Source organism: Pleurodeles waltl, chromosome 3_1 (assembly GCF_031143425.1).
Source record: "Pleurodeles waltl isolate 20211129_DDA chromosome 3_1, aPleWal1.hap1.20221129, whole genome shotgun sequence".
Taxonomy (NCBI): domain Eukaryota; kingdom Metazoa; phylum Chordata; class Amphibia; order Caudata; family Salamandridae; genus Pleurodeles; species Pleurodeles waltl.
In genome coordinates, this window is record NC_090440.1 from 324,403,237 (window position 1) to 324,427,644 (window position 24,408).

At 47.9% G+C, this 24,408-nt stretch overlaps 1 protein-coding gene across 2 annotated transcripts in view; it reads left to right on the forward strand.

Annotated features, from left to right (window-relative positions):
* GLDN (gliomedin) overlaps positions 1-24,408 on the forward strand; it is a 434,453-nt gene that overhangs the window by 133,724 nt on the left and 276,321 nt on the right. Inside the window, exons 3-4 of one of the 2 annotated variants that reach the window (XM_069222482.1) lie at positions 17,659-17,685; positions 18,946-19,053. In XM_069222482.1, coding sequence (XP_069078583.1) covers positions 17,659-17,685; positions 18,946-19,053 — 135 coding nt within the window. The remainder of the gene's footprint in view (positions 1-17,658; positions 17,686-18,945; positions 19,054-24,408) is intronic. The other variant, XM_069222483.1, reaches the window with a different exon arrangement.

Here is a 24,408-nt window from a genome sequence, read left to right on the forward strand (position 1 = left end):
TTTGATCTCTGCACCTGACCGGCCCTGAGCTGTTGGTGTGGTAACTCTGGGGTTGCCCTGAACCCCCAACGGTGGGCTATCTTGGACCCAACTTTGAACCCTGTAAGTGCTTTACTTACCTGAAAAACTAACAAATACTTACCTCCCCCAGGAACTGTTGAAATTTGCACTGTCTAGTTTTAAAATAACTTATTGCCATTTGTTGCCAAAACTGTACATGCTATTTTGTTGATTCAAAGTTCTTATGATACCTAAGTGAAGTACCTTTAATTTGAAGTATTGATTGTAAATCTTGAACCTGTGGTTCTTAAAATAAACTAAGAAAATATATTTTTCTATACAAAAACCTATTGTCCTGGAATTGTCTTTGAGTGTGTGTGCCTCATTTATTGCCTGTGTGTGTACAAAAAATGTTTAACACTACCCTCTGATAAGCCTGCTGCTTGACCACACTACCACAAAATAGAGCATTAGAATTATCTCTTTTTGCCACCATCTTACCTCTAAGGGGAACCCTTGGACTCTGTGCATGCTATTTCTTACTTTGAAATAGTACATACAGAGCCAACTTCCTACAGTGTACCTCAGGGGTCATCTACATGTATTAAAAAGAAAGTTTAGACCTGGCAAAGGGGTTATTTTGCCAGATCAACATGGCAGGTGAAGACTGCACGTACAGGCTCTGCAACGGCAGGCCTGAAACATGTTTGAAGGTCTGCTTAGGTGGATGGCACAATCAGAGATTGAGGCCAACTAGTAGCATTACATTTACAGGCCCTGCCCACATGTGTGCCACTTTACTAGGGACTTACAAGTCACCTAAATATGTCAATTGGGTATAAGCCTATGTTACCTTGTTTTAGGGAAAGAACACAAGCACTTTAGCACTGTTTAGCAGTGATAAAGTATGTAGAATCCTAAGGTCAGCAAAACAAAGTCAGCAAAAACAGATGGTATAAAGGCAAAAAGTGAAGAGGAAACCACAAAGAGGATGCCATGTCTAACAGGTACAAATAATTGTTTTAGGACAGGTAGGGTACAAGGCTAGTAAGGCTAGCAAGGAGTTGTTAGGGCTCAGGAGTTATGAAGGTTCTGACGTGGCAAACGTATAGAGGAAATAAGAGTTCTTTAGGGCTCTGGGATGGGTAGTGTATAGTGGTAGTGAAGGTTTTAAGAGCTATGGGTCGATAGTGTATGTTGGTAGTAAGGAGCTTTTATGCATGTTGCTATATTTGATTGTGCATGGAGGTTGCCTGTATAAATATGTACCAGGCATTATTTGCACTTTATACACTACACTGCGCTTGTGGCACTTTATGGAGGCTAACAGTCATATAATTAGCAGTATTTAAATTTAGGCTAAGTATCCTGTTATGTCAGAGAGTACATGGAGGTTGCATATATAATCATGTTTTAGGTACTAGTTGCACTTTATACAGTACACTATGGGGGTCATTTTGACCCTGGCGGTACGAGACCGCCAGGGTTAAAATGGCGGAAGCACCGCCAACAGGCTGGCGGTGCTTCCTGGCGCATTACGACCGCGGCGGTTGCGCCGCGGTCTCACTGCCGGGACCGGCGATATTCCGCCACTTTTGCCCCGGCGGTGATAATCCGCCTAGGCAGCGCTCCCTGCCATGCAGACAGTGAAAAGCGCGACGGGTGCAACTGCACCCGTCGCACGGCCGCAACACCTCCGGCTCCATTTGGAGCCAGCTCCTATGTTGCGGCCGTGATCCCCGTCGGCCCAGCGGGGATCACCAAATGGCCGCGGCGGGGGTGCGGCCGCATTGGCTGATGCCGTCCGCCAAGGTCGTAATGACCCCCTATGTATTTTGCCCTATATAGAGAATTGTAAATTTGAATTTACTGTTTTGAGTCTTAGTAAAGATATAGGCCCTCATTATGACATTGGCAGTAAGTCCCACCAACTGCGGCCAACATACCGCAGCGGTTTACCGCTACCCCTATTACTACCCACACATAGCAATCCGTCACTATACAGCCACACACACAAGTCCGCCAGCCCAAAGGTCAGTGATAAACTGGCAGTATCCAAACCCACACCCTTACACCAACAGAACTACGCCCACAGCATTATGACCCATGAATCACCGGGCGGACATTGAACCTCGGTAAACCATTGGTGGTACATATTGCTGCGCTCAAAATACACACACACACACACATACAAAACAACACTACTGTACATTGGACAATTCAAACTACACACACCTGACACACATACACACACCACACCCACACCACTATGAAACACACACCCACATTACCCACAACCCTTTATGACTCAAAAAAATTGACAACTGAGAGAGAGACACACCAAGAGCAACCACAGAACTAGAGCCACAGAACACCATCTCCCAAACACCATCCATGCACCTTACAGCACACACCCCAACACATCACCCCACACCTCACACACACCACACACACTACACCCATGGCACCACAAAGACACCCCAGTTTCTCAGAGGAGGAGCTAAGGGTCATGGTGGAGGAAATCATCCTGGTAGAGCCACAGCTATTCAGAGCACAGGTGCAGCAGACATCCATTGCTAGGAAGATTGAGTTATGGCGGAGAATCATGGACAGGGTCAACACCGTGGGACAGCACCCCAGAACAAGGGATGACATCAGGAGGAGGTGGAATGACCTACGGAGGAAGGTGCATTCCATGGTTGCAAGACACCAGGTAGCTGTACAGAGGACTGGCGGTGGACATCCACCTCCTCCCCCACAACTAACAACATGGGAGGAGCAAGTTTTGACAATACTGCATCCTGAGGGCCGGGCAGGAGTAGCAGTAGGACTGGACTCTGGTAAGTCAAATCTCTATTACTATCACCCCCCCATACCTGCATGTCATCAAATACCCCCACCCATACCCTCACCCCCATCACCCCACCACCTCACATACACCCCACCATCACAACTCACCCATCCCAATACTAAGGCCTGCATGGACCACCAATGCATGGACATCACTCACAGCCCTGCATGGACACCCATCACTAAAGCATGCACATTAGAGACCAACTCCTAGCCCAAACAATCACTACTTACACAAGGCAAAGCTGACAGGGCAATCACAACCATACAGGGCAACACACCCATGCACAAGATGTCACACGCAGAAACAATAACACTGCATTTACATCCCCACAGGTCCCCCACCCAACGTCACCAGAGAGGAGGTGCCAGCAACATCCAGTCCCCCACAGAAGAGGCCCACAGTGATGACAGCACCTCTGGTCATCTGGATGACCAACCTGGCCCATCAGGGATCTCTGGACAGTTGGATACCCAGGCACAGTCCCATACCACCACAGAGACTCCCCCCTCAGGAAACACCAGCACAGTAGCCACCCAGCGGGCCCATACCTCTATCCCCAGGACACGTCAATCAGCAGTGTGTCCACCACTACCCAGGCAACCCCACAAACACAGGATGATCAGGGACCTGGGGTCAGTGGTAGTGAGCACATGGTTCAGGGGACAGAGGCACAGGACAACAAGGAAGCAGGGAGGACTGCTGTGCGACAGGGGGAGGACAGGCCCAGGGAACCGACTCTCCGCAAGGTACCTACCAACATCCTGGTAGCATACCACCTTTCCCAGGAGATGATGGGCCAGATACTGGACAAGTTGCAGGAGGCCCAGCGGCTGCAGGAGGGACAGTACCTGGGAATCAGGGAGGACCTGAAGGACATCCACACCACCCTGGCCACCATTGCAGGGGTGCTGGCAGACATGGCTAACACCATGAGGGCGGCAGTGGCACACCACTGGGCCCCTGACACTAGCCATACCGATGAACAGCCCTCCACCTCCACTGCCGCTAGTGAATAGGAGGCCCTGCCACAGGAACAACAGGTCATCCGCACCCCTCCCCCTGCAGAAGGAGAACCACCCTGCAAACGGTCCCTGCGTTCCAGGCAGAAGCCAGAGAACATTGCCAAGACCCCCACCAGGAAATAAGACTCTCCTGATTGTCACCCTTGTGTCCCACTCTGTCACCCTGTCCACCTTGAACTGCCATTGCTCCCCTTCCTATGCCCCCTTGGACAATGCACCTGTGATACAAATAGACTGGACTCTATCCTGGACTTTCCTCCACCATCAACCCAGGCCATTGCACATGCCCTCTACTTAGCACTTAAATAAACACCCTTTGAAAAAATATGGAGTATGTCAAATGATTTAACTATGTATTCATTTAACAAGGTTTAAACACTGCAGTACAACTGTACAGTAATGTATACATAGAAATGACCTGTAGTTGGCTGCAGTCAACACACCAGGTGCCAGAGTAGGGCACAGATATCTGAACATAGAGATGCCAAAGGGTACAGTAAGTGGCCATAGAATTAGGAGAATCTGCCTGCCATGTACTATGTCAAATACAAAACTGTCAATGCAAAGTGAAGTTACAGTGTCTTACCTGTGTGTCACTGGAAGTACTGTTGTATAATTGCTGTCCTGTTGTCCTCATCCCCTGCCTCCTCATCTTTACTGTCCACAGGGTCCACTACTGCCACACGCCCATCTCCAGCCTCATCCTCCTGCAGAAAAAGCACCTGGCATCTCAAGGCAAGGTTATGCAACATGCAGCATGCCACGATTATCTGGCAGACCTTCTTGGGTGAGTAGTACAGGGATTAGATGGAGGCACCGGAACCTGGCCTTCAGGAGGCTCTATTATTCTCCTTGTTCGTGTGCCTCATTGTAACGTTCCTCTGCCCTTGTCCTGGGATTCCTCACAGGGGTCAGTAGCCATGAGAGGTTGGGGTAACCAGAGTCACCTGCAAATATCGAGGGACAACTGTTAGGGCCCACAACATACCCATACACCAACATCCACTGGGTGGGAACTAGGGCTCACCTATTAGCCACACCCGGTGGCTCTCTAGTTGAGCCATCGGATATGGTATGCTGCTATTCCTCAGGATATAGGCATCAGGCACAGAACCAGGATACTTTTCACTGACATGGGAGATTTACTGGTCCGCCAGGCACACTATCTGCACATTCATCGAGTGAAAGCTCTTTTGATTTCTGAACACCTGTTCATTTCTCCGGGGGGGGGGGGCAAATGCAATATGTGTACCATCAATAGCCCCAATTATGTTAGGGATATGTCCCATTGCATAGAAGTCAGCTTTACCTGTGGCCAAATCCTCCACCTGGGGGAAAACAATGTAGCTGTGCATGTGTTAAATCAGGGCAGACAACACTCTGCTCAGCACTATTGAGAACATTGGCTGAGACATTCCTGCTGCCAAGCCCACTGTCACTTGGAAGGAGCCAGTTGCCAAGAAATGGAGCACAGATAGGACTTGCATAAGAGGGGGGAGCCCAGTGGGATGATGGATACCAGATATCAGGTCAGGCTCCAATTGGGCACACAGCTCTGTGATTGTGGCCCTATCCAGTCTATAGGGGAGACTGTTGCCAAGTCCATCAGGGGTCTGTACACGTGGGTATGTCTCCATCTCCGCAGCGGTTGAAATCTAGGGAGCAAAACGGGGAGCAGCTGGTCAGTATACCACATTTCCAAACACTACACTGCATTGCATGTTGTGACTGTCACAGTAGATTGTTGGATAGGCCCAAATGGTGCCTATGTGTTCTGTGACGCAGTTAGGTGCCATGGCCTGCCCCCCTCCTGAAATGGCGTCCGCCTGTCCTGCGTGGATGGACATGTGGAAATGAGGTAATGCCACTGACGTTGTGCGCCATTGCGGGAGGCAGTCGAGTACCACTGTGGTTGTCATTGGGCCCTATGGGTTACAGTGGCCAATGGTGATGTATGCCGACGGTGACGGTATGCACCGCCGCGAACATGACCACCATTTTCTATCTGTTCACTCACTTGTTACCTGACCTTCAACAGGAGAGGACCTACACTGCTGCTGTGACCTGTGTCTGGAACCTACCATAGCTCGTGTCACTGGGGAAAGGACCCCTGTCTTCTCCGCTGCGGAGTTGGACAGACTGGTGGAAGGCATCCTACCCCAGTACCGAATGCTGTATGGGCCTCGAGACCAACAGGTGAGTACACTGTGAGCATGATGCAAGGGGCATGGATGCATGGAGTGCTGTGTGTGAGGGCCTCGTAAAGGGTGGGGGTTGGTGGAAGGGTTCTGGGCAGTGTGCTGCATGTATGGTGGACAATGTCTGTGCGTAAGGGGATGTGAGGGCTATGGTGGGCCATGAGTGTAACAGCCCGGATGGTATGACTGATACCTTTTTCTATGTTTCTTTTTCTGCAGGTCAGCGCCCATCAGAAAAAGGGTATATGGCGTGCCTGGGGGTCTACAGCAGGCGGAGCACCCACTGTCGGAAACGATGGGAGGACCTGAGATGCAAGGCAAGAAAAACGGCAGAGGCCCAGCTGAGGATGGCCTCCCAACGAGGAAGGGGTGCCCGTCGAACCCTGACCCCCCTGATGACCCGCATACTGGCAGTGGCCTATCCGGAACTAGATGGGTGCTTGAGTGCATTACAGCAAGTACAAAGGGGTGAGTACAGTTTCCCAATATACTGCTTGCACGTGGTGGGGTGGTCTCCGGGTGGGGGCCTGTGGGTGACCCTAGGCCAGGCCGGACATTGCAGGGTAAGTCCTATGTTGGGCAGTGGCTGATGGACACCACCTCCTACCAAGCTAGTAGGCATCCACTACTGGGCAGGGGTCTGTGAGTGTCAGGTATGCTGCGATTGGCGTTAGGTATTCCTGTCCATGGGCTAGTGACTAGCATTGTGACTGGTAGTGCTTAGCCTAGTGCGTAGGGCTGTTCCCTGTGTGTGTGTCATGTACGCCAACGGTGGTGTTGTTGCTGCCATTGACCAAGTGTATCCTTTGTCTCTTCCCCCTCTTTTTGTTTTGTCACCTTGTCCTTATGTGCATTAGCATCATCTGGCGGAGGTGCAGAGGCACCGGCGATGGAGGGAGCTGCATCCCGCAGGGCCCAGGAGGCTGAATCCACCGACGGTGAGGGTACCAGTGTGACGGAGGGTGAGGGGAGCACCACGGCGGAGACTGGAGGGGGCAGTTCTGACAGTGATACCTCCTCCAATGGAAGCTCCCTGCTAGTGGCAGACACCTCTGTGCCCACCCCAATTACAGGTACAGCCGCCACCCCCGTACCAGCACTGCCCTCCCAGCTGCCCCTCAGCGAGTTTCCCGTGCCCGCTCACCCAGGAGGGTGGACATTTCCTTCCCCTCACGCACCTCAGGCCCTGCCCCAGTTAGCCCTGCTGCCCTGAGTGAGGAGGCTATTGACCTCCTGCAATCCATCTCTGTTGGGCAGTCAACCATAGTGAATGCCATCCAGGGGCCAGCAGCCCATTTGCAACAAACTAATGCATTCCTGGAGGGCATTCACTCTGGCATGGCAGCCCAACAGAGATCAATCCAGGCTCTGGCCTCCTCCCTGATGACAGCCATTGTCCCTGTTTCTAGCTTCCACCCTCCAACTTCCTCTACCCAGTCCCATTCCTCTCAACCCCAACCTATCCCAAGCATACATTCAGACCAGCATGCACCCAAGATAACACACAGGAGTGGCTCAGGCAAACACAAGCACCACACATCATCCCACAGGCACTCACACAAACACCATCCAAAAGCAGACATACCTACATCCACTGTGTCCCCCTCCTCCTCCTCGTCCACCACCCTCCCAGTAGTGTCTCCTCTCACACCTGCATGCACTACATCCTCATCCACTATCCCATCACCATCACATCATCACTACACACCATCACTGGCAGTCACTACCCCCACATCCATGCACATGTCCCCTATGTCCTCTCCCACTGTGTCTGTGCCCCCTCCTCCAAAGTGCACAAACGCAAGCACTCAGACACCCAACAGCCATCCACCTCACAACATCCAGCCCATGCACCTGCACCCAAACACAGCAGACAGACACCTCCTACAACCACTCCCTCTTCCTCCACTCCCAAACCTTTACCCTCTTCCCGCCACAGTGTCCCTAAGAAGCTTTTCCTCTCCGGTGTTGACCTCTTCCCTACCTCTCCCCCCATCCTTCACGTCAGGCCAGGGTGCCACCAGCACCTTCACCAACACCGCCACTAGCACCACTGCCAGCAGCAGCAGCCCCAGTGAGCAGCCTTCCGAGGATGCAGGCGAAGGGCTGGAGCCTCCCCCCATCATTGCCTGCACCGCCAGCAGCAGCAGTCCCAGTGGGCAGCCGTCCAAGGCTGCAGGGGAAGGGCTGGAGCCTCCCCCCACCACTGGCATCCCCGTCACTAGCACCGCCACTGCCACTACTGGGCAACCGTCACTGCCAGCAGCAGTGTGTAGTCCTGCCTCCATGGGCTGGAGTGCGTCCTGGACCCTGCAAATCCTGTAGGTGTGACACCCAGGTGAGAGATCTTGCACTCCCCAAGTGCTGCATCACAGGGCACAAGGCCCCCTCCAGAACCAGTGGAGAAGCCATCCACTCACCCCATCCTTTGCCCGAATGAAGCACACTGGGTACAAAGCCCCATCCAGAACCAGTGGAAGAAGCCACCCACTAGAGAGACTGTGGCTTTGCACTCCCCAGGACCAAGCAGTGGGCAAACCACCCACTTGAGAGACTGTGGCCTTGCACTGCCCAGGACCAAGCAGTGGACAAACCACCCACTTGAGAGACTGTGGCTTTGCACTCCCCAGGACATCGCACAGGGCATGTAGCCCTCACCAGGACCAGTGATGTTGTACCATCTTCCGACTGAGGTGCCAGCAGCAGCAGCCCCAGTGGGCAGCTGTCCAAGGCTGCAGGGGAAGGGCTGGAGCCTCCACCCACCACTGGCATCCCCGTCACTAGCACCGCCACTGCCACTACTGGCCAACCGTCACTGCCAGCAGCAGTGTGTAGTCCTGCCTCCATGGGCTGTAGTGCGTCCTGGACCCTGTAAATCGTGTAGGTGTGACACCCAGGTGAGAGACTATGACCTTGCACTCCCCAAGTGCTGCATCACAGGGCACAAGGCCCCCTCCAGAACCAGTGGAGAAGCCATCCGCTCACCCCATCCTTTGCCCGAATGAAGCACACTAGGTACAAAGCCCCATCAAGAACCAGTGGAAGAAGCCACCCACTAGAGAGACTGTGGCTTTGCACTCCCCAGGACCAAGCAGTGGGCAAACCACCCACTTGAGAGACTGTGGCTTTGCACTCCCCAGGACATCGCACAGTGCATGTAGCCCTCACCAGGACCAGTGATGTTGTACCATCTTCCGACTGAGGTGCCCTCCGTTCCCAGTGCCCCTGAGGTGGCTGTGTATTTTCGTCCTGATGCCCCTGCAGTGTTCTCTCCGTGTTGTTGTAGGAGTCAAGTGGGCACTTGGCCTATGTGATATGGCCCTGTGGCCCACAGACATTGAGGACTGGGCAGTGTCCCTCCATTTGTATATATGTACATACTGTTTTGATTTTGAAGCATGATTTTCTAGTATTTTATCTAACTACACTCACTTTAATCAATTCCTTTTGTCCTTGCATTATTCCTGATGGGTACGGGGTGTATATGTAATTTTACTTCATCTGTTTGTGTGTATAGTGTTGGGGTGGGGGTGGGGATGTTGCGTGTTGCATGTGTGTGCGTCACTCTCTTTTTCCTCCCCCCTCCCTTGTGTGCTATGTGACAGTACTCACTGTGGTCGTCTTTGGTGGCGCTGGTGTTCATAGTGAAGAAGAAGATAGACGAGCATGGGAAACACCTGCAACTCGGGCTCCAAAGTGTCATGAATCTTCCTTGAGTCTCCAGAGGTGAGTACTTTGCCTTCTGTGTACTGTTTCCGCCGTGCTTTTGATGTTGTTGGTACCGCCCCGGGAAAGGTTGCAGATAGACCTGTTGTAATAGTGTGGGCGGTACATTGTCTTCTGCCTGGCTGTTGGTGGTTACCGCCGTGGTGCTTGTTGCTACCGCTGTGGCGGTCGGTGTGTTAAAGTGGCTGTCTATGAGGACGGTCTCCGCCGTGGTCATAATTCCAGTTTTTTTTACCGCCGGCCTATTGGCGGTATTACTGCCGCTTTATCACCGACCGCCAGGGTTGTAATGAGGGCCATAGCTTCTTCCACTCCTTTGTGTGGTTGGCACATATTGCTTTTTGTGCTGTAAGATTTGTAATTTGTTATTTATATTTTATGTTTCCTGATGACATTCTGGTGATTGTACATACATAGCTGCTGTTACCTATTTTATTGTTGTGCTTTATATGTTGTTATTTTGCAGGATTCTTTATTGTGGACCTCCGTTTGGAGTTCTATATCATAACAAAAAATGAATTACTTACTTTACTTATTCACTTAAGGAGCTTGTAGGGTTGACTGAATGGATAGTGTAGAGTAGTAAGGAAGTTGTAGAGCTCAGGGATCGGTAATGTATATGGGCAGTAACGGAATGTGAATGTGCAGGGACGGGTAATATAAAATGAATGTATAATGATTTAAATACATCAAAATTAATTGCATTAATTAAACAAAACAATTATTATTCATGTGGTTAAAAATAGTTAAATAAATTTAATTTAGCATTTAAATGTATATTTCGTTTTTTTCTACACATAATTAGTCACATTCATAAATCATTTAAACTAAAATTAAAAACTTGAATGAAAACGAGTACAAAAAATTACTTACCTACCTGCTTGTGAAGAAAAGGCAGTTCATATGTAAAACCATGTGATGTAAGTGCACTCCAGAGGTACAATCATGCTAGCAAAAACACTCCCGATGTGATGACCACCATGTTACAGCTCCTGATTTAACGACCTGAAATTCAAAGACAGTACTTCCGTCTTGTTACATTTGAGCTTCAAGCAGTTGGTTCTCATCCATTCTTCTACCATGGTCATTCAGTTAGTGAAGTTGATTTTGCTGGTGGTTGTCTTGTGCATCAGGGAGAAGATGAGTTGGGTATCATCGCCATAGGAGATGATGGTGTTGCTTTGAGTTCAGATTTTGGTAAGATGCTGACAGATGATTCCTGAGGGACTCTGCAGATCAGGTTCTTGGTATCCCAAGTGAAGGTTAGCAGTCTGACTCTTTGGGTTCTGCCTGTGAGGAATGAGCAGATCCAGCTGGGTGCAGGTCTTTGGATTTCGATCTCATGAAATCTTCTGATGAGTGTGTTGTGGGAGACAGTATTGTTTCTCCTCAGTCCAGCATGGTCCGGATCTCAGCGGTAGCTGTGATGAGTGCTGTTTCAGTGCTGCGTTTTTCTGAATACTGATTGAATACATTGAGTGTTGTTGAGTGGGTTGTGTAGTTCGAGTGGCTTGTGAGTTGCTCATTGATGGCCTTCTCTATCACTTTGACTGGAAAGGGGAGCAGGGAGATCAGATGGAAGTTTCTCAGTTGGCTCGGGCCAGCCAGGGCATTGACAGCTGCATGCTTCCAGTCTTACAGGAATGTGGCAGATGTGATGCAGGTGTTATTGATATGGGTGAGGGAGGTGGTGACTGGTGATGCCCTGAGATTATAGACATGGTGGGGGCATGGATCAGTTGGAGTGGATGGTTTGAATGATCGTCTCTGTGTCTTTTTTGGTGAGTTTTCCATTCAGTCACATGGCCATCTTGTTTGGTGATAGGCAGGTTAGGGTCTGGTTGGTGTGTGGAGTTGCAGCTGTTGGAGGCTGCAACTCCACAGCTGTTGGAGGAGCTGTTGTTGTGGCCTCCGGTGCATTCAGCAAGTGTTCTTTTCTTTTGGTCTCTCAAATGCTGATGGTGGCATCTGAGTACAGCCTTGTAGATGGTTCTATCGATGGTTTAGTGGGTGGCTGTCCATTTTCTTTCTAGCTGTTTGCAGCGTCATTTGGTGTCTCAAAGGTCTTCTGTGTACCAGCTGGCCTGCTTGTTAGTTCTTCTTTGCTTGTTGAGTTTGAGGGGCATGACAGAGTTTGCACTGTTCTTGATCCAGTTATTGAAGTTAATGATGTCTTCATTGAGGTAATCCATGGGGTTAGGTTGCTCCACCCTGAGAGCTTTGAGCCAGTCTGCTTCCAAAATTTTGCCCCAGCTCCCGCTGGGTAGCCCAGCATTGGTGAGTGCATTGGCTTGTTGTGTGTTGATTCGGAAGTGGATAACAGAGTGCTCAGTTCATGCGAATGGCGAGGTGAAGCTGTATTTAATGCAATTGCTGGTGATGAAGATGGGGTCAGTGTGTGTCCTGCAATGTAAGTTGGTTTTGTGACAAGTTGTGTTAGTCTAATGTTGTTCAGGCTATCGAAGAGTGTTGTGGAGCAGGGGTTGGTTCTGTCTTTTAGGTAGAAATTGATGTTGGCGAGGAGTGTAAGGGCTCAGCAGTCGATAGTGAGAGGGGTGATTAAATCAGTGATAAGGCTGGTGAAGGTAGCTCACAGTCTGGGTAGATGGTAGACAAAGGTTCCATTTAGGGTGAAGTTGTCAGAGATTTTCAGCTAAAAGTGCAGGTATTCCATGAACTATGTGGTACTCTCCAAGGACATTGAGCATTTGATGGAGTCTTTTTAGATGACTGCAAGTCCTCATCCTCTCTTGTGAGGGGGGTCCTGGTTGCAATCTTGTAATGCCCAGGGATTGCCACAGCGATGTCGGATACTGATGTGGAGTTGAGCCAGGTTTCTTCAAAGAAGAGGAGGTCCAGTCTATCACTGCTCAGCAGGTCCCAGATTTCAGTTGAGTGTTCGCAGGGAGATCTGTGTTGAGTAGCATGCATGTGAGTGAGTGATGGGGTGTGGGTTTGATGTAGTGTGTGGTGCTATGTAGGGATGTTGGTGGTGTTACTGATACTTGCAGGGGATGTGTGGGCAGGCTGCTGCAGGGAAACCAACTGTAGGTGCAGCTTAAGATTTCTACTGTGGTGTGGTGCAACAGCAGCAGGAGAAGAGGCATCCCAGATTGAATGATTGAAGGGGCACTGCTGGGTGTCGCTGGGGGGATCAGTCCAGGGTTTGTGGTGCTGGATGCAGTCCAGGTGCAAAGGGCACAGACAGACTTGCTTCTGGTCCTGGGAGGGCTGAGGAGTGCGGGAGTTGGTGGGCAGGTCTGCAGAGATGTTAGAAGAGGCGGGACGGAGACCTGGCAGGAACAACAGATAAGGAGCACGGGAGGCAGGAAAAGGTTTAGGAGGGGGTCCTTTGAGGCGCACAACAGAGGGGGTAAAAGGCCTGAAATTGGGGGAAAAAGGCACAAAACAAGTGGAAAATAGAGAAAGGCACTAAGGGGGGTAGGAAAAAAAACAGGCTTGTATTTTATTGTACCATTTTGTTTCAATTAATAATTTATTTGGCAATCATGCATGCCCTTAACCTGCCAAAATATCGTTCTCCACACACTTTCTTCATTTATATTTTCTTTCTATTAGGCATAACCATATTTTGTGAATGAATCAATGAACTCTGTAGAATATATAAATCTATTGCTAGTCATCGGGATTTTTTGAGTGTCTCTAATTCTTGAGAATTATAAAAGGCAGATGGCTCATACCTATCATCCCTACTGAAATAATGAAATCATTTTCAGAAACTTCTACAACTATTTATGGGCGGGACTGGACAATGCTTCCCCTGTGTGTGACTGTGTGTGTGTTTTTCTCGGGGCTTTTTGATCTATGGAAATAATGGTCTCCAAAATGTTGAAAACAAATAGATGTTCTGCCTTCAAACAGGGATCTCCACTCTCTCAGGAGGAATATGAAACTGGATCCAGCAATAACTGTTTCATAGCGTGTATGTCCCATAGATTCTCAAGAGGGTCAGAAATGATAATGTCTCTCAGAGATCATTTTAAAACATAAGCAATTTGAATCATTTCTGTCAGACCCCTGATCTAATAGGAAACTGTTTTCCAAACAATACCATCTACCACATAATACATACTGTAGTGATGTTCTTAGTATGGTAATACCATTGTGCTCTTGTGAGAAGAAGAATACAGCTTCAATTCCTGGACCACAGGAAATGGCAGTGTTTTATCGGAATTATTGCATCCATGTCGAATTATGACCAACATTTAAATCCACATTTGAATGGATAAGACTCCAGTAGCAATCACAGAGCCAAAATATGTATCAGAGTCATTCTCGTACAACATCACATCTGGTAGTGGAACAATTTCAAGTGATATGAACGCTCCAATGCTTCGTGCAGAATGGGTGATTTTTTCATTGCTCAATTTGAATTCTTTATACCTTACAATGGTCATTTTTCTCTTACGATTTTGCTTCATTTGCAATTACACGTTGCTGCAATTACACTTTACACCACGGCTGATATCTTGGAAACTTATTGAGAAAATTTATATTTGTAAATGTGACAAGCAATGCACAGTGACTCCAGACTAATAGGGTGCCACGAGGGAATGAAATCCATCGCCAATTGGATGAGAAACAACCGTCTGAAACTGAACTCGGACAAGACGGAGGTCCTCATCCTCGGACCCACCCCCTCTGCCTAGGACGACTCCTGGTGGCCCACCGCACTAGGAATCCCGCCGACACCATCTGACCACGCTCGCAACCTGGGCTTCATCCTCGAATCCTCCCTCACCTTGTCTAAACAGGTCAACGCAGTTTCCTCCTTCTGCTACAACACACTCCGCATGCTCCGCAGAATCTACAAGTGGATCCCGACAGAAACAAGAAGAACAGTGACACAGGCCCTCGTCAGCAGCATGCTGGACTACAGCAACGCACTCTATACAGGCATCCCAGCAAAAGACCTACTACGCCTCCAACGTATCCAAAACACCTCCGCCCGGCTGATATTCAACGTACCCCGCCACAGCCACATCTCCCACCACCTGAGAAACCTTCACTGGCTCCCCGTGGACAAAAGGATCACTTTCAAGCTTCTTACCCATGCTCACAAAGCGCTCCACGACACCGGACTAGCCTACCTAAACAACAGACTCAGCTTCTACACCCCCACCCGTCAGCTCCGCTCCACTAACCTCGCCCTTGCCGTCATCCCCCGTATCCGAAGAAAAACCTCCGGCGGCAGATCCTTCTCATACCTCGCCGCCAAAACCTGGAACACCCTCCCCACCAACCTGCGACAGACTCAAGACCTAGGGCCTCATTCTGACCCTGGCGGCCGGTGACCGCCAGGGTCACCGGCCACGGGAGCACCGCCGACAGGCTGGCGGTGCTCCGAAGGGCATTCTGACTGCGGCGGTTCAGCCACGGTCAGAAAGGGTAAACCGGCGGTCACCCGCCGGTTTACCGCTGCCCTTCTGAATCCTCCATGGCGGCGGAGCGCGCTCCGCCGCCATGGGGATTCAGACACCCCCTACCGCCATCCTGTTCATGGCGGGAAACCCGCCATGAACAGGATGGCGGTAGGGGGTGCCGCGGGGCCCCCGTAAGAGGGCCCCGCAAAGTATTTCAGTGTCTGCTATGCAGACACTGAAATACGCGACGGGTGCCACTGCACCCGTCGCACCTTCCCACTACGCCGGCTCAATTCTGAGCCGGCGTCCTCGTGGGAAGGTTGATTTGCCCTGGGCTGGCGGGCTGGCGGGCGGCCTTTTGGCGGCCGCCCGCCAGCCCAGGGCAAATCTCAGACTCACCGCAGCGGTCTTTCGACCGCGGTGCGGTGTTCTGACGGGGTTACTTTGGCGGGCGGCCTCCGCCGCCCGCCAAAGTAAGAATGACCCCCCTAATCACCTTCAGAAGACTCCTCAAGACCTGGCTCTTCGACCAGTAACACCAGCTCCCCCCCGCCTTGAAACCCTCACGGGTACGTAGCGTGCTTTATAAATTCAATGATTGATTGCCTTCTTGGAAAAGTCAAAAGGTCTCTGCTTTCATAACAAGATGGAGAGTTATTGTCCTTGTAATACTTGTGTGCACTGTATAAAGCAAATTTGTTTTTAAAAAGCTGGCCTTAAGTGCATGAGCACGCAAGCACAGGCTTGGTTGGCCATCTGGAAACAAATGTCTTTTAGTTTATAATAAAATAATTGTTCTAACATGATTGCTCAATAGTGACCGTGCATGTGCATGCATGGGCAGCCATCTCGGACATAAAAAAAAAAAAAGAATTCCAAGATGGCCACATATATGTGCACATGCATACTGATGAACCAATAGCCTTTGTTTATTTTCCAAAACGACTAACAATTGATTTAAAACAACAAATTCTAAAGTACAGTTTGCACGGGATGTCAACCAATCTGAAAGAAGCAAGATGTTGGTAACAACTGCCAGGCCCTTACAAAAATAATTACAAACATAGATCAAGGAATGAAGAGGAGAGAGGGGAGGAAGGGTTGACAACATATGAGCAAATGGCTAGGTGCATCCCACTCGCAATGTGCCGCTGCTGAACCCTCATAAAAAGTAAAAAGCAAAGAATTAAGAAGAAAGATAAATCAGGAGTGGGGTGTGTGGATGTGAGAAACGAAAGCAACGTACTCCTGTGCTAAAAGACTAATAAAAAGTCACCTCACAGAAGGGGTGGAAGGATATAAGCCATCCACAAACAATGCAAGCTCAAAATGAACAAAAGGCAGAAATCACAAGAAAAGTGAGGGAAGCCAATGAACAAGGAGCAGGGAACTGACATAGATAAGAAAGCCATCCAGCCAATGCTTAATTTGGGCCAGTGGTTTCCCTTGCGGGGCACCGGCATTTGATTTTGAGGGCCGGCACCTATTTTCTGCCTCAAGCATTTGCTGCGAGCAAAAGACACATATGGGAAGGACGGAGAAAGAGAACAAAACTAAAAAAAGGGTCACAAAGGGAAATAGCTTAAACCTGCAAGAGTGAGCTGAAGGGGCAGAAGTAGCTGTAAATTGATTAAAGAGGCCCGTAATGGCTTCATGAGTACGCTGTCTCACATTCTATGCTCGAACATTTAATTGCAGCAGCCGCGTGTTCCAGAGGAGAGCTTTAGGCACCGGCACGTTTTTATTTACAAATTAAGCACTGCATTCAGCCATGAGCAGGGTGCTGACTCGAAGCCTATAATATGTATATGTTACACCCAGAGACAGAACCCACTAGAGAGCAACCTTATTTCTACTGAGGCAGCAGCATGGTTACCTGGTTCAGCAGAAGGCCGTGAAAAGGTGCGCATTTGCCGTGCAGCAAGGATTCCTCGTCCACGAGCTGAGAGGAGGTTGGGCTTTCAACTTTCCTTCTGGCTGCTGCCATATGAGGACAACAAAATTTTCTTGCGAAAGTGAGCCTGCTTCGGTCTATATTAATGTCTAACCAAGATGGTCCGTTTCCAAGTTTATGCTGCTAGAGCTTCCCTTTCCAAGGTGGTATACCTAAATGTTGGTGTACCTCAATGAGATCTATTTTACCTCCACAGATCAACGGAATTTGGGAAAAAATTAAATAATGAACATTAGATTTAGCTGTGTCTTTCCATATTATTAAATTTGACATTCATTTCAGGCAGGATGTGATTTTTATTTCTTTACAATATGGCCTAGTATCTGTTAATATTGCTGTACATGCAGTTCTATCGGACGTGTTACCGATTTTTATTTTGTAAGGCATGCCTAAGACAACTCAAGCAAAATGTAGAAATATTCAACGTTTCTTTTATATTTCATAGCTACCTATTTGTTTATTTAATATCACTGAATAGTATTATTAATTTGAATCATAATTTCTTTTTTAATTACTTTAGGACCACCTGGACCACCCGGAACACCCGGTAAGATTTTTTTTTCTAACGTATTTTATTTGCTCAATTTGTCTAAGCAGCCCTACAGTCTCTTTGTTAAAGCCTCTGGGGATGGAATATGAGTGCACCATTACTGTGTATTTTATTTATTGCACAGTTTACAAGCATGTATGCCATAGACACAAAATGGTACAATATTCTAATAACACAAAATAAAACCTCAGTTATCATTGCTGCCACAGTTTAAAGCATCATCCATGTAATTTATTTGGTAATAGAGAACTTTTGATTGTGTTCTAATTCGTAAAACTGGTGGCGCTTTAAGCAAGGAAAGGGCGGCATTTATCATTTGAAAAGCCCGAGTACCCTTAAATCAATGGAATAATTCCAGTTCAGTTTAATGAATTCTTTTAACAATGTTTATCTAACATGTTTTATAATTACTTCAATGCTCTAAAAACAGAAGAGGGATACATATCGGCTGCTGGCTGCGGAAGCAGGCATTGTGATGTCCGAACTCGACTGTAATAATGGCTGCATCAAAAATTGAAATTCATAAAGAAATTAGATACTAGTGTTTATATAGGTATTACAAAATCCCATGTATTATCTATCTCCCTCCCTCTCTCGCTCTTTCTTTATATATATATATATATATATTTATGTTTGTATAATATGTGGCTTTCAAAACAATGCATTGACGTTGTATCCAAAGATAATCATAACTAAATTTGGACATGTGTTTGTTACGTTCAACTTCTGTGAAAGAATATCCTACCTTCTCTGCACAGCTCAGGTCCTATGGACATCCTGACGTGGGCCATATCCGATCGTCCACGGCTTCGGCCCTCCTGAAGCTGCCACCACAATAGTAAAGGGATAAAAAGCGGACGCTTTCCCTTTTGCTAATCAGTTACCTCCTAACTTGGTAGACAGTAACTTCTTAGTGATTTGCAACAGGAATTACCCAGGAGTTGGTATAACTTTAATGAGTCCTAAAATGAGTTGTGCACATAGCAAGTATCGTTTTAGGAGTCGTGAATGCTCAGAGCTTTGGATTATGAGTGTTTGTGACTTAATAACGTTTACCTCTCAGCTCCATGCACACTGGCTTCTTAAACCCTTCTAAACAAAGGTGTTTTCTACAAAATGTAGCGGGACTTAACTGAAGAATCTATTTTATACTAATGATTAGTTTGGAACTATAGTAAAAACGGCGTTACCGTCAACAAAATCTGTAGACTGTAAGTAAAGGACCTGCTCTAGAACTGTCCGCTTTGTTTGGTTAAGGGACACCCGGCGACGACGGCTTTCCTGGGTACAATGGTACAGATGGGCTTCCTGGAATACCAGGAAAGAAAGGAGAACCAGGAGTCAATGGAAGAAAAGGGAAAATAGGTATATTTTTTATCTTTACAACTCTTGTTTAACAAAGTCTCACATGTGCAATTACAAAAATTTGTTTTAGAACAAGGTAAAGAATAAATAGTAACATTTCATATCTTTTAAGTCGAAAGAATATGTCACATTTGTTGCATCTGCGTATTGTGATACCACTCTACTTTGAAAACTGTATGCGCGATTGTTACTTTTCCAAATGCTTCTACCGTCGGATTTACTGTAAAATGCCGTACTGAAAATCATCAAAAGCTATTCTAGACATGAACACATCCTCCATGGGTGACCTCTTCTGAAAGTTGTACCTATTATCTCTTTTATGCGTCCACTATTTAAATTATAAGCGACGGAGTATAATTTCTAAATGGAAGGTACTAACTGTAACAAATGTACTTAGTGTAACAAATCACACCAGGCTCATTAGGCGGAACTAATAATTTAAAGGATCAAAATATGCATAGAAGTGCAAAGTAGAGTTAAAATATTCACTTTTAGTCAAAGTGTAATATTAGGTGTCTCGCCTTACATTGAATGTTTCATGTCCCTTAAAATAATAGGCGCTGTCACACCTATACCATTGAGTGATCAGCCTTCTAGGAGAAGCGTTTCAGCATGAAATGTGAAAAAATATAAAATGGGGCTAAACATCGTGTACATATTACTCTCTTTGAATTAAAATCCCTAACTGGAAAATGTTGTTAAAATTAATAAAACTAGGAGGGGATTCATTATTGGAGAACATTCTGCAGAAAGACTGGCACGAGAGGCACTATCTGAATGATGATGGAAAACAATTCGAGGCATATTGGTTTTCTGTTGCCCTTAGCCACGGAAGGGCAACGCAAAACCTGCAATGGGATTTACCTTACCATGCAACGCCATCTTGCATAGCCGTGCGTGCCTTGGTAAATGTGCAGTAACGCAAGGCAGCGCAAGTCGCTGCCTCACGTTAATCTGCACTAAGGAGGCTTTGCATGGATAGAGTGTGGGTGTTCCTACGCATCCACCCATGGATTTTGCCGCATTCCCAGATTTACCATTAGTGGTAGAACTGGGAATGAGTCAAAATGCTACGCCTTCGCAGTGGAGGCATAACGAGGAGATATATGCTAATTCTTCATCGTTTTAACTCTTTCTTCGTCTGCTGCATTCAGTAGCACAGTTAGAAAGAGGGAAAACCCTCAGAAGATTGTTTTTTGTGCAGGATGGTGTCCCAAAAACAATCCTGCCTAGAATGAAGGCATCCTTGCACCACGGTGCAAGGGTGCCTGCCTTAGTGTTAGACAGCAGTTTGTGCAGCAGCGCAGACAGAGAGCAGGAATGCACCCTATAATGATAACTATGCTACATTCCTACCCTCTTTCACGGAGAGCAGTGCAGAGAAAAGTGGCTTGCTCGTTGAGTGAATAGTTGATAAGTATTCCCCCATTTCTACTGCATGTGGTGGAGTGCAATGATTTTTCCCCTTTATAGTTTTGGCATGGTCAGTATGTTATGCATTCTGCATAAATACCGAAGTATGAGAGTACACACAGATCATAGCATGTTGTCATCAATGATGTGGTTGGTTGCATGTTACTTCCTGAATTCTAGGGGGTGGCTCAAGGAATGACTAAGGTGAAAGGTCTGGAGAAAGCTTTCTCGCTTGCCTGGCCCCATAACAGTCTTTATTTGTAATTGGGCTATTCTGACATGTTCTAGTGGTCTGTTCTGCATAGGATGCAATTAGTGACTCTAAAACATTCAATGAGGGCTTCTGCTGAACTTTGAGTCAGGAAAATGGTCAGATGTTGAGCTTTTCTAAGGATAACCTATACCTGCCACAATCACTGTGAGAGATTTGTGTTCTGGATTGGATGTGAATCCTGGGGAGATTTATTGTTTATGTATAGCTCTTTATTAGTTTTCTAATAATAGATATGAGAAACTGATTATGGGTTGACTGAGGTGTGGGCTCTGGTCAGGCAGCAACCACAATTCATGTTAAGGTAAGGCACAAGAAACCCCCAAATTAACCTGAGCTCACCCTCTGGTAGCTTGGCACAGAGCAGCCAGACTGAACCTGAAGGCAATGTGCAAAGTATTTGTGCAACACTTCAAACAGTAAAACAGTGAAAACACTAAACAAAGTGATCCCACACCAGGTTAGAACAATAGAACTTAATTTAATAAATAAAACTAAACAAAAATGACAAAAATCCAATAAGTAGAACTTGAGATATGAATTTTTAAATAGTAAACTTTAAAATAGCGCTGAGACACAAGAAGCACCACCCAGGGATATCTGGTCATGCCTGACTTGGACAAAGTCAAAAGTACCGACCACGATGTAGCACAGGTACCTAGTTAGGCCTGTTAAACCAAAGTACTTTAAATCCTGGTTGCGGAGTGTTGCTTGGATCGGTAACAGAGATGCATTGAGCAGCTGAAGTGATGCCTGAGTTCAGAGATGCAGCTAGGTTGCAGTGTGAGGTCCTGTCACATTTGCAATGCAAAGGCCAATGTCACGGATGCGTTGTGCAGCTGAGGCGATGTGTCATTTCCGATGAGTGCAGAGGCTGCGATGCAGAGCTGTAGTATCGTCACCAGCAAGGAATGTGAGGAACTGCTCCAGGGAAGCGCCAAGCAGTTGCAGTTCCGAAGGCAGTATATCGATCCCAAATTGCGGGGTGCAGCAACAATGCAGGTCTGTTGTGTTGGTTCTGAACCAAGCAGTAGCAGTAATGCATCGGCTCTGCTCCATGGAGCAGCAGCGATGCATTATTTCTGCTCCCACAGCAGAGGATGCACCTGTTCTGCAGTAGCAAACACCTTAGACCCATTTCTAAGGGTCCAGGACTAGAGTGGCACCACTTGGCAGGGCAGACTCACTGATGGCAGATTCCAGATGCAGAAACAAGATGTTTGGAAGTCTTTTATGTCCCTGAAGCTTCAGATCAGGAGGACAGCAAACTGGCCTTTGGAGTCACTCTGGGTTCTCAGTTAGAGAGATGCAGGTCCAGTAATTTTTAATCCAAGGCAAGAGGGCAGAAGGCAGCCGATCAGCGCAGCAAAGCCGGAGTCCAGCAGGGTAGCAGTCCATTGGAGTGGCCGTCCTTCAGCAGCACAGCAGTCCTTCTTCCTGGTAGAGTATCCACAGGTCCAGAGGTGTATTGAAGGGGTGATGCCAGAAGTACAGCACTTACAACCAGTTGGGCCTTTGAAGTGAGGGAGACTTCAAATACATGCCTTTGAAGTGCAGAGTCCCTGCCCTTTCTGTATGGCTCCATACTCACTACAGGGGGTTTTGCAGCCTTTTGTGTGTGGATGGGACACAGTATTTCAGGTGTAAGTGAGGCTGTGACCACCTCCTACCACTCATTCTGCCCAGGATGGCACAACAAGGCCCATCAGGTCACACCTAAGCTCTCATTGCCTGTGGCTTCCTAGGAGGTATACGTAAAGGCCAGCTGTTACCTTACCCCAGACATGTGAGCAGAGACAGGCAGCAGGCACCAAGGGGGTCATTCTGACCTTGGCGGTCCATGACCGCCATTGCGGAGTGTGGCGGTAGCACCGCCAACAGGCTGGCGGTGCTTCCTGGGCGATTCTGCACGCGGCGGTAAAGCTGCGGTCGGAAAAGGGAAGCCGGCGGTTTCCCGCCGGTTTCCCGCTGGCCCAGGGAACCCGCCATGGCGGCGCTGCTTGCAGCACCGCCATGGGGATTCCGACCGCCTTCCTGCCAGCCTGTTTCTGGCGGTGTCCACTGCCGGAACCAGGATGGCGGGAACGGGTGCCATGGGGCCCCTGGGGGCCCCTGCACTGCCCATGCCACTGGCATGGGCAGTGCAGGGGCCCCCTAACAGGGCCCCACAGAGATTTTCACTGTCTGCTTAGCAGACAGTGAAAATCGCGACGGGTGCCACTGCACCCGTCGCACCCCTTCAACTCCGCCGGCTCCATTCCGAGCCGGCTTCATTGTTGAAGGGGTTGTCCCGCTGGGCCGGCCGGCGGTCTTCTGGCGGTCGCCCGCCGGCCCAGCGGGAAAGCCGGAATGACCGCCGCGGTCTTTTGACCACGGTGCGGTCTTTCGGCGGGAACCGCTTGGCGGGCGGGCGACCGCCGACCGCCGCGGTCAGAATGACCGCCCAAATGTCTTAAGTAAGAAAATGCCAACTTTCTAAAAGTGTAATTTTCAGAATTGCGATTTAAAATCCGACTTCACCATAAGTTGGAATTTTAAATTGTGATTCCAGAAACACCAAACTTGGAAAATGTATCTCTTCCCATTTGGACGTTATACTTATAAAAGGTTATGAGGCAACTCCATTGTTATCCTATGGGAGAGATAGGCATTGCAGTAATGAAAAATGAATGTCTCAGTATTTCAATACTAGGATATGTAAAACGTAAAACTGAATGCCCATTTTTTAAAATACCCTGCACCCTGCCCTGTCTAGTGCTGTCTATGGCCTACCTTAGGGATGACATATGTGTATTAAAAAGGAAGGTAAGGTTTAGGCCTGGAAAAAGGTTTACTTTTCCAGGTCATCATGACAGTTTAAAACTGCATACACAGGCTGTCCCTTTTTAAAGGAATACTTAAGTGGGTGGCACATCAATGCTGCAGGCCCACTAATAGCATTTAATTTAAAGACCCTGGGCACATGCAGTGCCCTTTATTAGGGACTTATAGGTAAATGAAAGACGCCAATGTTCCCATGTTTTAGGTTAATAGCACAAGCACTTTAGCAGTGGTCAGCAGTGGTAAAGTATGTAGAATCCTAAGGCCAGCAAAAATGGCTTGGCTTATGGAACCAGAAATAGTGTGTCCCATTCCGTGGTGGCAGATCCCCTCCTTGTCTGCTGATAAATGTGTGTCAGTACATGTATCAGTGCCAGGCTTCATTTAATTTGGTCTAGCAACTAGTGTGCCCTCGATGGGAGCTCTGATTCCTTCCAGTGCCTAGTTCTCGCTTGCTTGCCTAGAAGCAGAGCAAAATCTATGAATCTGGAGGTGTGTCTGGTCGACATCAGTCTCGGTAAACACCCCAGTTAGCATACAGATGCCGTATTTTGCAGCGGTCTGTCATTCAGTTCTGTCAGCAGTGTGAGGATAATAGTCCAACAGGGAGCATTGCGTGAGCAGTCCCATATCATGTGGAAACAAAGTCTGCCAAGCAGTTCGGCATCTGGGGCATTCTGATGGGAGCCCTGGCTGTATGTTAGCCAGACACATCAGGGATAGGTAAATTTAGTGTAGTTAACTGAGTTGCATATATTTGAATTATGGGTTCCTGTTTACCATTTTAGTATACTCCAGTATTTTCCTCCATTCCTTTTCTGATATGTCCTGACCAAATATTTGTTCCTATT